Source organism: Leucopleurus acutus, assembly GCF_964270905.1.
Source record: "Leucopleurus acutus genome assembly, chromosome: 19".
Classification (NCBI taxonomy): domain Eukaryota; kingdom Metazoa; phylum Chordata; class Mammalia; order Artiodactyla; family Delphinidae; genus Leucopleurus; species Leucopleurus acutus.
Genome location: NC_139161.1, coordinates 23,742,930 through 23,756,629, shown reverse-complemented (window position 1 = coordinate 23,756,629; position 13,700 = coordinate 23,742,930). Strand labels below are relative to the sequence as shown.

The following is a 13,700-nucleotide window of genomic DNA, read 5'->3' as shown; positions in this document are numbered from 1 at the left end:
GATGCTCACTGTATATTTGTTGAATTAATTCAATGAGCATATCAGGGGATCAGCAAACTCACATGGCTCTAGGGTAATGTAAATGTGTAAAGAGAGCCAGTGTTGTAAATAACGTCCATAGTGGTATGAGTGTTGACCACTTGGCAAACTAGTGAACGTCCTTCTAAAAAGTGGTGGCTACTCAGCTCCAGCTGACTAGAGGCATGTGTGAATAAGGGCTGACCAGCCCTATTTTCTGATTTTTCAAGAAAAGCAAGAGATCTAGATTTTAATGTAATATCTCTTGACTTTTAGATTGCCTGTTTTTAAACAGTAAAGGAGATTTATTTACTCATGTACCTGGAATGCCCATGGTGTAGGATGTCTTTGAAGGTAGTTTGATCCAGCAGCCAGCCCAATGGTTAGATTAAGGACCCCATCGCTCTCTGCTCTGCCCTGCTCTCCACACTGTTTGACATTTCAAGCTTAGCTTCCCTTGTGGTTGAAGGGTGACTGGCGGTAGCAATGAGCATCACCCGCTACCATCCCACAAGTTCTTTGAACTTGCTCTGAACTGTGTGGCCAAGAATGCACTGATTGGTTTAGATCTAGGTTCCCTCAGTTGATCCCTGTGGCAAGGGGAATAGGATCTGGAAGTGGGGGTCAGTCCTATCCAAACAATGTGTTTTCTTTAGGAGGGGCAGGCAGTTATGGATACAACCATATGCTCTCTACAAAGACCAGAACACATATCTGTGAACCACCATTTTTGACCTCTGATCCCACTGAAAAGTTTTAACAACTCTCCTTTCGTTTAGTCCTTTTTGGCCATGTACATAAGCAGTGTACTACTAGGTGCTGAGAGAAGGCTTATTCTTAGGCATTGTATTTAAATCCGCATCTTTAGCACAATTGTGTAGTGATGTATGTGGCATATGCACTTCCTGGAGAAGCACTGAATTGGGCCACCTGTTTGAGAGAGGTGCTATAACACTGGCAAGGCCTAAGGATACATATGGCCTGTGTATTATATGTGGTAGAAGCCGTGTTTGAACCACATGCAGTTCAGCTAATGACATTTACAACTTAACTGAGTTGAACCTGTTCTGTCTGAATTTTGTTTTGATCCATTGGTAACATATTGGCATCTCTAACTCTGTTTAGAAGTCTGGCTTAGAACTCTACCCTGTGTAATGGGAGTTTACTTGTGTCTGTGCTTCCTCCATGCTGCCTCCTTTATTTTAATCTTAGAATATTATTGCCAGATTGATAAAATATCTATAAAAGATTATTTACTACTAACATATTCCTCTAGAATTCTTTTTCTCTCCCAAGGTGATACTGAAAGGCTCACTGACTTTTTTTTCCTGGTTTCACTGCAATCCCAGCAAAATAAGGGGCTGCTTTTCCTGAGATTGAGGATTAGAATAGATTGAGTCTAGGCTGAATTTTAAAATATTTTAGGGGAAAAAAGACTGATTTGGGAGATTATGAGGAAAGAGGAAGAGATGTAGGGGATGTGTTGTCAGATCCTAGGATGCCCCTTTATTGTTTACTTTTTAAAAGGTGCCTCAGGTTGCTCTAGAGAAGTGATTTCCAAGTAGTCATTCGCTGAATCAGAATCTCCTCTATGGGGCCTGGAGTTTTTTTTGTCTGTTTTGTTTTTTTAACATCTCCGTCTCGATTTGGATGTTCTAGTTCCCTCCTGTCCTTTCATGAGCCTACAAACATGGATGCTTTCGACATTTTTTTTTTTCTGTTTTGGGTAGGTGTTTGCGGGTAAACCCAAAAGGGCTAGATGAAGAGAGCAAAGATTACCTGTCACTTTACCTGTTACTGGTCAGCTGTCCAAAGAGTGAAGTTCGAGCAAAATTCAAATTCTCCATCCTGAATGCCAAGGGAGAAGAAACCAAAGCTATGGGTAAATGTTACCTTTGTTCGACTCTTTATTTTCACATATGGCAACTTTATATATTGACAAATTGTGGGTTTGATACGGTTTTTTGAGTAATCCTAAATATAACTTTTTTTTTTTTTCACTCCAGAGAGTCAACGGGCATATAGGTTTGTGCAAGGCAAAGACTGGGGATTCAAAAAATTCATCCGTAGAGATTTTCTCTTGGATGAGGCCAATGGGCTTCTCCCTGATGACAAGCTTACCCTCTTCTGTGAGGTGAGTCCTTTTACCCTGCTGTGAGAGTAGCAATTCCCAGACCTGATGGGTGTCAGTAGACATAATTGTATTGTATCAAGGATGGTGAATGAGAAAAATCCCCGGGCGGAGTGGTGCTGCGCAAATGCGGTTCGTGTGACTGACTGAAAGCTGTGCCGTGATTTCAAGGTTGTTGGGCATCTCAGCTTTCCACCTGTTACTTTCTTAAAAACAAAGGTTGTGACTGTCTTGGTATGTGTGATTTTTTAGCTGCTTGCGTCAGAATTCTGGCTTTTTCCTTGTGGATTTTTTCAGAAAGCATTTGGAAGGACTGTTAACTTTAAGCTGAGGAGAATGACCGCAACTAGATATGTAAATGTATTTGTTCCTTGAGCTTTCTGGCTCCTCCTTGAGTATGAAGTCCACGTGTGTTTGATAGAGCACTTCCCTTTTCTGCTTTTCGAACTAAATGACTCTTACCGGTTGCTGAGTGTCTCCAGTTTGTCTTGCTGGTAATTGTGAAATAGGAAGGTGAGAACCATTTTTTCTAGAGTAAAGGTTAAAAAGGTTAAAGCTCTCTAACTCATAGTTAGCTAAGAGAGTTATCTGTAGTCAGTTAGGAGAGTCCTTCTCTCCCCAACGACCTAAAGAGCCTTTTTCAGGTTTATAGGAGAAGCCTTGAAGTAAAATTCCCAAACTGAGAGTGAGTTGAAAAATGGTTTCTTTAATGAGTATATACAAATTGGTCATTTCATGCTGTTATCAATACATATATAAATACTCATAAGCTCACAGTGTAAGAAATGAATAAAACCTCCAGTCAGCTGGGATGTTGGCATTCCCTGTACATCGTATGGTCAAGGAGCTGCTTCCTGAGCAACACCACTTTATGAAAATGACCACTGTGCCTTCATGGGGAAGGTGCAGGCAAGTTCCCCAGCTAGCAGTGTGCTCTGTCAAATAATAGGCATATCACCGCCTGCACAGTAGGAAACGTGTCCCTTAGGAACCTTGCCCCCTTGTAGATGAGGCCTGGCCAGCAGTAGCCAGCTTCTTTTCCAAGTCACAGCTCATTGAATATTTCCACGGAATAGTTGCTGGTGATTAGGAAATTTGGGAGCTATAGTTTATTAAAATACCACACTGAATACATAAAATATAGTTTGCATAATAGCTACCTTTTCTCCTTTTTAATTGCTAAGTAAAAGAAGGAGATACTAGAGTGATGGCGTCTGTAAAAATACATAAAATTTTGCAGTTGTTTTTTGTCTGATGGACTTGGAATTTGAATTCTACATAAATCCAAGTAGTTATAGATCATACTCAGTTGCCCAAGTGGAGAAATGAGAACAATTAGGTGGTTTTATGTGATGTTGGATGTTACATAAACAAACCATCAATTTAATATTCACCCACCTTAGAGATCCTATATTTCAGAAAAAAATTAAAAGAGTGGAAAACTCTAATTTCTGTTGGAAATGAAAGCCAATTTTTGAACTGCTCTCTGAAGGAAGAGAAATCGCCTCTAAATAATGCATCTGGTGCTTTAGGCAACACCAAAACCTTTACTGTAGCATTTTCAAGTCCACAGTGGGTCCAGCCTTTTCTTACATGCTTCCCCTCTATACCATCACCAGATCCATTCCATCTGCTCCAGCCCTTGTATTGACATTCTTGATTTGGAAACCAGTTGGCCTGCCCTCACTTGGCAATCTCTCATCCTGTAGTTAAGTCCGAGGTGCACTCTCTCTTTGCTTCCCCATATGAAATTCTCTTAGGAGAAATCCTGTGGTTAAGTTTAGAAATGCCTTACTGACTTAGAAGGGAAGTGAGATGACACTTTGGAAATGAGGAGATGTTGAACAGGGAAACGTCTGTTGGGTTCTGCTGATGCCATCGGTTTCTTACCATCGGACCAGGTGTGCCATCTGTTCCTCTCACACTTCTCTGTTGGCCACAGGTGCTGAGTGTTGCTTCTTGTTCTTGGGCTTGTGCCTAGTGAGACTCGTTTCTGTTCCAAGGCTCTCTGTGGACTTAGTAGCATTCAGCATTGCAAGACAGTTGCGTGGGGGGTGTGTTTTGAATGTGTGGGTTTTAAAAATGTCTGCAGCTCATCTAAGTTCTTAGTGCATTTCAGAGCTGGATCGTCCTTTGGTGCAAATTCTATCCTTCTGACCTGTGCTACCTCTATCAATAGAATATTTATAAACAAATTTATTTTGTTCATATTTATTTATTATTGGTTTAGTTAGTATTTTGTTATAATTTAGAGGCCTTTATGAAGTTGATGTCCACAATACAAATTTAGGTTATGAGTACTCCACTGTTCCATTCCTTACTCGGTCTTTGGCCCAGGCACTTCTGTCCTGTCCTGATGTAAGTAATAAGTACAGTTGTTTTGTGGATATTTTTGGTCTGTTCCCAGAGGCCACAAGAGGGAATCCGAAGGTGAAAGACTGAGAATCACACATTTGTGTGTTTGGGTTGTATTTCAGTGGTAAAACCATTAATGAAACGCTGAAAAATGCCGACTGAGTAGTCTTGTTTGTAATGTGCTGCACTGGGTTCACTTTTGATTCTCGGTGATCTTTCTGTCTGACTATTAGGAAGTATGGCAGTTCTTCCAAGTTGATGTTGCTTAGTTAACGCATTGCCTTAATTGTCTCTTATCACAATCCTTTGAGCTAGGTTTGTTCTTTTCTCTTCATTTCATGTTACTGGGGAGAGAAGCAGTGCCTAAGGAGGTCAGGTAAGTTTACTAACATTGTGCAGCAAATTAGTGTCAGGGCTATGTCAGCTCTCCATTTTCCATCTCTAGTCTGCTGTGCTACACTAAGTGAAACTGAATGCCATTTACCCAAGGAAACATGGGCTCTACCAAGTTTTCTTTTGGTAATGAAAGAGATAATCGTGAAAGCTTTACACTTTTAATTTTCTCTGTAACAATTTGGACCACAGAAAATCTACTTGAAATGTTTCAGCTTCTATTGATCTTCTTTCCACTTATTTATATTGAAAACAAGTAGCTGTTAGCAATAAATATACATGTATTCCACCGTCAATGTATATGCCTCTGACAGGTAGAAGATTCCAGTGCCTCTTTGTAATGTTGCAATTAAAGTTGAAATATTAAATACCATATGAAATATGAAATACCAAATATGAAATATCTCAATACTAGTTAACTCTTTTTTTTTTTTTTTTTTTTTTTTTTTGCGGTACGCGGGCCTCTCACCGTTGTGGCCTCTCCCGTTGTGGAGCACAGGCTCCGGACGCGCAGGCTCAGCAGCCATGGCTCACGGGCCCAGCTGCTCCGCGGCATGTGGGATCTTCCTGGACTGGGGCACGAACCCATTTCCCCTGCATCGGCAGGCGGACTCTCAACCACTGCGCCACCAGGGAAGCCCCTAGTTAGCTCTTAAAACATCTTTTTCCTTATCAAACACAGAATATCCGTTCAAAGCCTGGGAATATGTATTTTTGCCAAATTATAAATATGTGGGTCTACTAATTTTTCTTTTTATCATTTTTAAATGGATTATTTGGATATATTAGTTGAACTTATGAAAATGCTAATAATATTTGATCTTGACCTACAAAACTGGTGATTAAATATGTATTATCATTATAGGTCATAAAACATGATAATGTAGTAAACCTACCACCCAACCCAGCGACATCACCAATAACTGAGAACTATATATGCTTCTCCCCTGTCCCTTAGACCTGTTGTCTCCCTACTCAGATGATGATAATAAATAGCGCTTTTGAATTGTTTATCATTCCCTTGTTCATTATTTGCATGCCTGAACAATATATTGTTTAGGTTCGCTTGTTTTTGAGCTTTATGAAAATAGTGTCAGGATGTATGTAGTCATCTAGGACTTGCTGTTTTCATATTATGTTTCTAAAATGTATTTATATTGTGAATGTAACTATAATTCTTGATTTTTAGTGCTGTACAGTAGTTTGTTGTGTATTCACACGACAGTTGATTGTTTATTCATTCTCTTGCTGATGGACATTTATTTATTTTTAATATTTATTTAGTTGGCTGCTTTGGGTCTTAGTTGCGGTGCATGGGCTTCTCTAGTTGTGGTGCGTGGGCTTCTCTAGTTGTGGCGCACGGGCTCAGTAGTTGCAGCACATAGGCTCTCTAGTTTAGCGTGTGGGCTCCAGAGTGTGCAGGATCAGTAGTTGCGGCGCGTGGGCTTAGTCGCCCTGTGGCATGCAGGATCTTAGCTGCCTGACCAGGGATCGAACCCACGTCCCTTGCATTGGAAGGCGGATTCTTAACCACTGGACCGCCAGGGAAGTCCCCTGATGGACATTTAGTTTGTTGCTAGTCTTTTGATTAGAAATAGTGCTGCTGCTATAAACAATCTATATGCTGTCTGTTTATTTTTTCTTGATTGTTTTAATTATACAGAAATTAAAAATATATTTCTAGTGGTTTTACCTTGACATTCTATGTTTAGACAAAGTAAACAAGAAATGGCACAATCTTTTATGAAATTTTATGTCTTTTATGAAATTTTCTTTTTTAAGAAAAGGAATTGACTTTAAAAGTGAGGCCCTTTTACAACTTGAAATTTAGAGGGTTATAGAGCCTTCCTGAGACATTTTCATGCAGTCATTTCTAAGACATAAATGTCACAGTCACGTCATCTTCACAGCTGCAATTTTGAATGAGTCTCCGTAGTCAACTTTATAGGCATTAAAAAAAAATCTTTAGTTTTTCTCAAAATGGTATCATTTTAGCATCATCATTTGCAGAGGAAAACAGTCCCTTTCTAAGTTAAAAGTTTGGGCTCTGAAGACTCATTTGTGTATGCCATTTAAAATTTATTTTTAATTAAGCGCATTTAATGTTGGTAAGAGGTGCCAGACATTCAGAGCTCTGGAGACTCCAGGCATCCATATATCTGCAGAACAAGTCTGGCTCAGACAGTAAAGGTACATTCTCCTTCCTGCTGTGTTCCTGTCTGTGTCTGAAGAGAGGAATTGCCCCAGTGAGAGGAGTCACAGTCTTTGGGCCGCACTCATTACCAAGTGCACGTGCAACCAGCACAGAGTCCACTGGTCACCACAGTTTGCAAATCAGCTTGGCTCTTGCCAGTTCATTTTACCCAGCCTAGTAGATTGCCATCAAGTGTTAATGACTTTGGGCTCCTGTCAGTGTGGTTTAATTCAAGCTTAGGAACCCAGTGCCAAAAGCGTTCTCCATTCCCTTCATTGGCCATCCCAAGCGATTCCTGCCTTTCCCTATGAGGAAGTTGGATTTAATTGGTCTTTTCCTTGGTGCTTTGTTCGTTTGTTTTTAAATCAGCAGTATTTTGAAGCTAAAACTGGAAGTAGGCTACTTCTACTCTCGGTGTTAATATTATATCAAAGAAGTAAGGGTGTTAATATGAGAAAGTTGCTGAACCAAATTAGAGCTCTTACATGGGACGATCTCTGTGGGGCGGTTTGTGTTGGGTCCTGGGCTATTAAAATAATGTCATTCCCTGGCTCTGATAAACGTGCTGCTGCTGCTAAGCACATTCATAGTTCATTAGCTTGGTTGCTTCATTGCTCAAGACCGTAACAGCCAGCGTTAAACAAATGAATAAACTTCATGACTCACTCCTACGCAGAAGGGACTACAGGTCACTTGGATGGGGCATTAACTTTGCCTCTGGGTTTATGACTGCATTTAAGGAAGGGATGACTAGCCTCTTGAAGGTTAAAAGAAATTTGGGTCATTTAGGACGCTCCTCAGCTGTCTTTCTCATCTAACTCATAGGAATAGCAAGAGTGGGGAGCTGATTCTCAGGGTTTGTGAATTCTGCTCTCATTTGAACATTTCTAGCCTAATGTGATACAGGAGAGGACGCATAGCCAGGGTTGTCAGGCGGAAGACTGATCTGTTCGGTCTCATCTTCAGTTTGGTCATTTACATTTATTTTATGATGTTATATCGTTTATAAATCCTTGTATTTTGTATCCTGACAAACTTATGTGAGCTTCATTGATCCATCTAGAAGTTACCAGGGTTTTTCTCTAGACTGAACAGTTAATTCAACTGGTTAAACCATGCTGCTGCTGAAGCCAAGCGGCAAGTTGGATTCCTCTATAAACCCGTCGTCGTCATTCTGTTCCAAAGCCGTAAGTGCATGCCCAGCTGGAGCCAGTCATCTTGTATGTCGTTGTCACCAATGACCGAGTGAGGGTATAAATGGTGTGGGATACCCACCCAGTTATCACTACGCAAGATCTTGCAGGCCCAGTCCTGTTCATTAAACTAACATTTGTGAGGAAATGCCCTATGGAAGCTGCATTTTATTTTTATGTTCCAGACCCGACTGAAAAAAGTGAAGTGCTTTTAGGCTTACTAGAGTCTTTTCTCTGGAGAGTTTAGTTTAAATGGTAGTTTCTATAGAGTTCTTTATATTTAACCTTTTGCTTAAGGCAGAATAAGGTAAATACTTGAGGTTTAACATTTGTTTTTGTCAGTTTTTTCCCTCTGGGGGTTTTGCCCAGGTCTTCAGGGCAGGGAAGGAGGAGCTTGTTAGAAGTTTGGAAGAGAAGGAGATCTGTGGGGCTCTCTCCTTATTGTCCTGAGATGGTGTAGAATAAGTATGATCATGATAGTTTGGAAATTACTTGATCCAGAGGTTAAAGACTTCATTTGTGAAGGTGGTTTCAAGAGAATATGCCTAACGTCAGTTTCTAAATGTACCATAACAACAAGGTAAAAGTCATCTCTCCTCCTGCTGGGAAGAAAATTCCTGGTAACAAAAGCTTTGGACTGTGTTTTCTTATCTTTCACAGGTGAGTGTGGTGCAAGATTCTGTCAACATTTCTGGCCAGAACACCATGAATATGGTGAAGGTTCCTGAGTGCCGGTTGGCGGATGAGTTAGGAGGACTGTGGGAGAATTCCCGGTTCACAGACTGTTGTTTGTGTGTTGCTGGCCAGGAATTCCAGGCTCACAAAGCTATCTTAGCAGGTTGGTATTTATTCATGGGGAGCTTTAGTTGTGGTTAAACAAGGAAAAACAGTAGGCTGCATAATCACCTTTTGAATAACTTCAACTTTTTGAACTAGTCCAAAAAAACTGCAGCTAAATATATTTTTATATTGTGGTGACATTCGTTGTCAAAACCAAAAAGGCTACTCTCCATAAAAATGCTACTTCTTTTTTTCTCTCTGTAGTGGACTTAGGCCATCATTTGCAAGGAATGGATGATGATGTGTATTGGATGCCTTTGCACCTGGAGGTTAGATGTCAAAACACTGGTTAAGAGCAGGTATCAGCCCCTAGACAGGGACTTAGGATGTAATGGAGAGGATTCTGGACTCAGGACTAAACCACCACATAGCCAAATCCCCAGCCCTGGAGGTCTTAGCCCTCTCTTCCATACAAACTTACTAGAAGAATGAGAATGTTGCCAGTGACGTGGAAGATCAGGTCTTGTTCTAGTAATAGGCCCTTGGTCTTTAAGACCAGAAAGACTGGCACACAGCAGGAACTGTTAAGGCAGACTGATGGCCTTACCTCACAGGGAAGCGTAGCTTTCAGCCACAAAATTATATTCAGGCCAAGAGATGTAAGAGGAAATCACATGAACCTTCAGGTAACAGATTTCTTACCAAGACCATCAGCCCTGCCATTCTAAAGTACACACCTGGCAATACCTCTGTCTGGCTCAGTCTAACCATCTTCCTGATCCCTCTCTCAACTAGGTGTTACTGAGACTTGCTAAAGGAAGTCATTAACTCTTGTGTTCGTGCCTCTGTGCTCAGCTAGGCCCTCGGCACTGCCGAGACCTCTTTCTACAGATGCGTAGTCAGCTCCTTTTCTTTTTCTCAACAATAGACACTTCACACCTTTACCACTCTCCTTTAATCTCCAGCTCCTAAAAGATGACCTTGCTACTTCTTCAAAGAGAAAATCAAGGCCCTTCTCCCTCGGCTCTTGCCTCTCACTTGCATTTTCTCTGCGTTCTCAGTGGAGGAGGTGTTCTTCGTGTCCAAAGCAGACTACTTTCTACTGATGTTCTGTTTCATGCTGCCTTCTCAGAAGCCTTACTCTGCCAATTAGACCCTTGTTCTCCGGTATCGTTGCCATCTCTTTCTCCTGTTGCCTGTTCACGCTCAGCCTGTGAACACGCTCAAGCTTCTCCCTCTAGTTAGTTCTCTCTTTATTTTCCAGAGCTAAGTTTCTTGAGTTAACATATTCATTCTCTCTATTCTTTCCTCCCACTTATCCTCAGTTTGCCTCCATGCCACAAAAGCGGTTTTCCAAAGTTGCATGACCTGCTAGTTCCTGAATTTGAGGGACTCTAGTTTATATATTATTTGACTCCTTTCTTCTGGTTTCTCTGGCTGGCTTTCTGGCTCCTTCTAATGTGTGGCCTCCCTCTTCTTCACCCATCCCTTTAAACGTTGTTATTCCCTAAGGGTCTGCCTTAGTTCTCTTTTCACTCTCCTTTAGTCTCCCTAGATTATTTTATTTATTCTCATAACATCAGCTTCTCTCTGTCCACTGATCCCTCCAGGCATATTGCTGCTTTGGACCCTTCCCTCTTTATTAAAAGCACCAGCCCTTTAGTCTTCAGCTTCTGTAATGTATTTATATAGTACCTTAGAGTCTATAGCCTTTCAGAGATAAGAACAATGAGAACTGATATTCTTTTGGAATAGATTAAAATATTGAGGTTCAGAGGGTTACGTGATTTGCCCAAGATTATGTGGTTAGAAAATGGCCAATCTAAAATGAGTCCTTTCTGACATAAATTAGGTCAAAGTTCCAGGTGCCTGTTAGCTGAAACTCCTTCTATATATTCCATCTGTCCCTCCTCTCTTAGGTAGAGATTGGTAGTCTCAACTTTCACCAAAACCCCTGATTTATTGGACATGACAAAATTTGAGTTCTTAGCCATTTTATTACTTTCATGGTTGAAATTAAGTTTACTTATTTTTCATGGTGTTCATTAGACTAGAATGGGCATGGCTTAGAACACTGTTTCTGAACCTTTTTTTCATTATTCCCACCCCTAAGGAAAAAATTAAGACATTAAGGAATAAGACTTTGTCTAGTTGGGTTAAGATCTGAAGGGCCACAAATGATTGTGATACCTGCATGGCTTGGAGGAACAGACAGCCTGCCATAAATAAGCCTGCACTTCACCTAGCTAAGGGATGCCATTGAGCCCTGTTCTTGACCTCCTTGCTGTGTGGTCCCTGGAAGCGGAGGAAGTGTAGGTATCATTGTTCCAGGCAAAAATGCAGGTATTAGGACACCCTGCTTAGACCATGAAGGACCTTTCATTTGAACCCCAAGATCTACTCAGAGGATATCATTGTCATCTAACATAGGTAATTTGAGTAATCTCCTTGAAATATGAATGGTTGGAATGAAGCCAATAAATTATTTTGAAAGAAGTGATTTCTTATTTTCCCTACGTATTATATAATAATTATTCACTTATTGTATAATATAAAAAGAAAGTAATTTTATAATTCTGGCGTAATTTGATATAAAAGACCATTTCTGTAGTAGTGGGACAGGAAAGAAAATGATCTCTTCTTCTGGAGTTCCCTGGCAGTCCAGTGGTTAGGACTCGGTGCTTTCACTGCCATTGGCCCAGGTTCAGTCCCTGGTCGGGGAACTAAGATCCCACGAGCCACATGGTGTGGCCAGAAAAGAAAAAAAGAAAATGATCTCTTCTTCATAACAGAAGAACCAAGAGATTTTGGTGTGATAACCATATCTGTTTCTGTTTTCCTTTCACTTTGTAGCTCGTTCTCCAGTTTTTAGTGCCATGTTTGAACATGAAATGGAGGAAAGCAAAAAGGTATGTAACAGGATAGAGATACGTCTTTTTAGCTAGGTGGCTAGAGTCAGAGCGTTTCCCAATTTGGCAGCAGATTTATTTTCCTGGTTTTTTTTTGTCTTATTATGTTATTCAAATGGAGTAGAGTTCCCCAAACAGACAATTTCTGAGAGCAGAGAGAGGTAGTCTGGAAGCATTCTAGGTAAAGCAGAAACACTATTCCAGGCAGGTCATCCAAATAGTCTTGGGTGAGGGTATTAGACATGTGTTTCTACTGAGGAAAAGAAAGGTGAAAAATCAAAGGTATAGTTGTCTTGCTATTGTATTTGAGAAAACAAAGGTGGTACATATGATGGGAGAAAAGGCTGTTACAATCAAATAGGGCAAAGAGAACTTTCCCATTCGTGTTAGATTTAAAATGGTATGAGCTCCTCTCTTCATCAGAGCTTAAAATCATGAAAATTGTCTAGGGATTTTGTTCTGTTGGAATGTTTCTCATTTTTAGTTTCTTTGGCATAGAATCGGGTTGAAATCAATGATGTGGAGCCTGAAGTTTTTAAGGAAATGATGTGCTTCATTTACACGGGGAAGGCTCCGAACCTCGACAAAATGGCTGATGATTTGCTGGCAGCTGCTGACAAGGTGAGATGAGAACAGGAAAACAACAACAAGACTAGGAGTTTTGGTGACCTCTTGAGTTTCATGACTGGGCTTTTATGTTGCTTTGTGGGCAGGATGAACATACATCTTAGTTTCGTTTTTTTTTTAATATTTATTTATTTATTTGGTTACACCAGTCTTAGTTGCAATAGGCGGGCTCCTTAGTTGCAGTGCGTGGGCTTCTTAGTTGCGGCAGGCAGGCTCCTTAGTTGCAGCATGCGAGCTCTTAGTTGCGGCATGCGAACTCATAGTTGCAGCATGCATGTGGGATCTAGTTCCCTGACCGGGGATAGAACCCAGGCCCCCTGCATTGGGAGCGCAAAGTCTTATCCACTGGGCCACCAGGGAAGTCCCACATATATCTTAGTTTGGCCAGAACAGTCTTGGTTTACACTCGTGTTCCAACACAGTTACTGATAGCACCCTTTTTATTTTCAAAAGTATCCTGCTTTGAAGGGCAAATCATATGGTCATCCTAATTATGGAAAAGAAGGATGAGTTGATTTTTATCTCTCTTCTCTTGCCGATCTCAAATTTAACCACAGTGATTTTAAAGATTCAGATAATACTAACATTTGGATTTATAATTTGGCTTTGTAATTTACAAAAATATTCTTGAGTTCATTAACTTTTTTTTTTTTTTTTTCTGGAGTTCATTAACTTTTATTTAAACTTTGTCAGTAAGAGAATAACTTTTACCCAGTATCCTGCTTATTAGCATTTTCAGCTTTTACCTTAGAAGTTATTGAAATATACCATATTCAGAATTGAAGGATGACGAATAGATCTTTGGGAAAAAAGAGATACTACTACAATAACTGTATGCTTTGATTGTGAGACACGTTTTAATTTGAGAAATGTTAAAGTGTGAAAATAAAAATGTAGATCTTAGCCTTAAGGAAATATGGTTATTACCTAAAACAACAGGCTGGTGATTCCCAAAATAGGGTCGAGGGGAAGAGGTTAATGAAACACCAAGTCAAATTGGGTTTTCTTGTGTTGCTCTTTTATAGCAGGACCTTTCTCAGAACCTTTAGTATGTCAGTGTGTACTGTTAGTTTTCTAAAAGAGAATATAATAGACAAATT

General features: G+C 40.3%; 1 protein-coding gene across 2 annotated transcripts in view; it reads left to right on the top strand.

Moving 5' to 3' along the window:
* Positions 1-13,700, top strand: part of SPOP (speckle type BTB/POZ protein) — a 66,495-nt gene that overhangs the window by 48,150 nt on the left and 4,645 nt on the right. For both annotated transcript variants that reach the window (XM_082861051.1, XM_082861052.1), the window contains exons 4-8: positions 1,749-1,900; positions 2,025-2,152; positions 8,945-9,122; positions 11,918-11,973; positions 12,472-12,594. In XM_082861051.1, the coding sequence (XP_082717177.1) occupies positions 1,749-1,900; positions 2,025-2,152; positions 8,945-9,122; positions 11,918-11,973; positions 12,472-12,594 (637 nt within the window). The remainder of the gene's footprint in view (positions 1-1,748; positions 1,901-2,024; positions 2,153-8,944; positions 9,123-11,917; positions 11,974-12,471; positions 12,595-13,700) is intronic.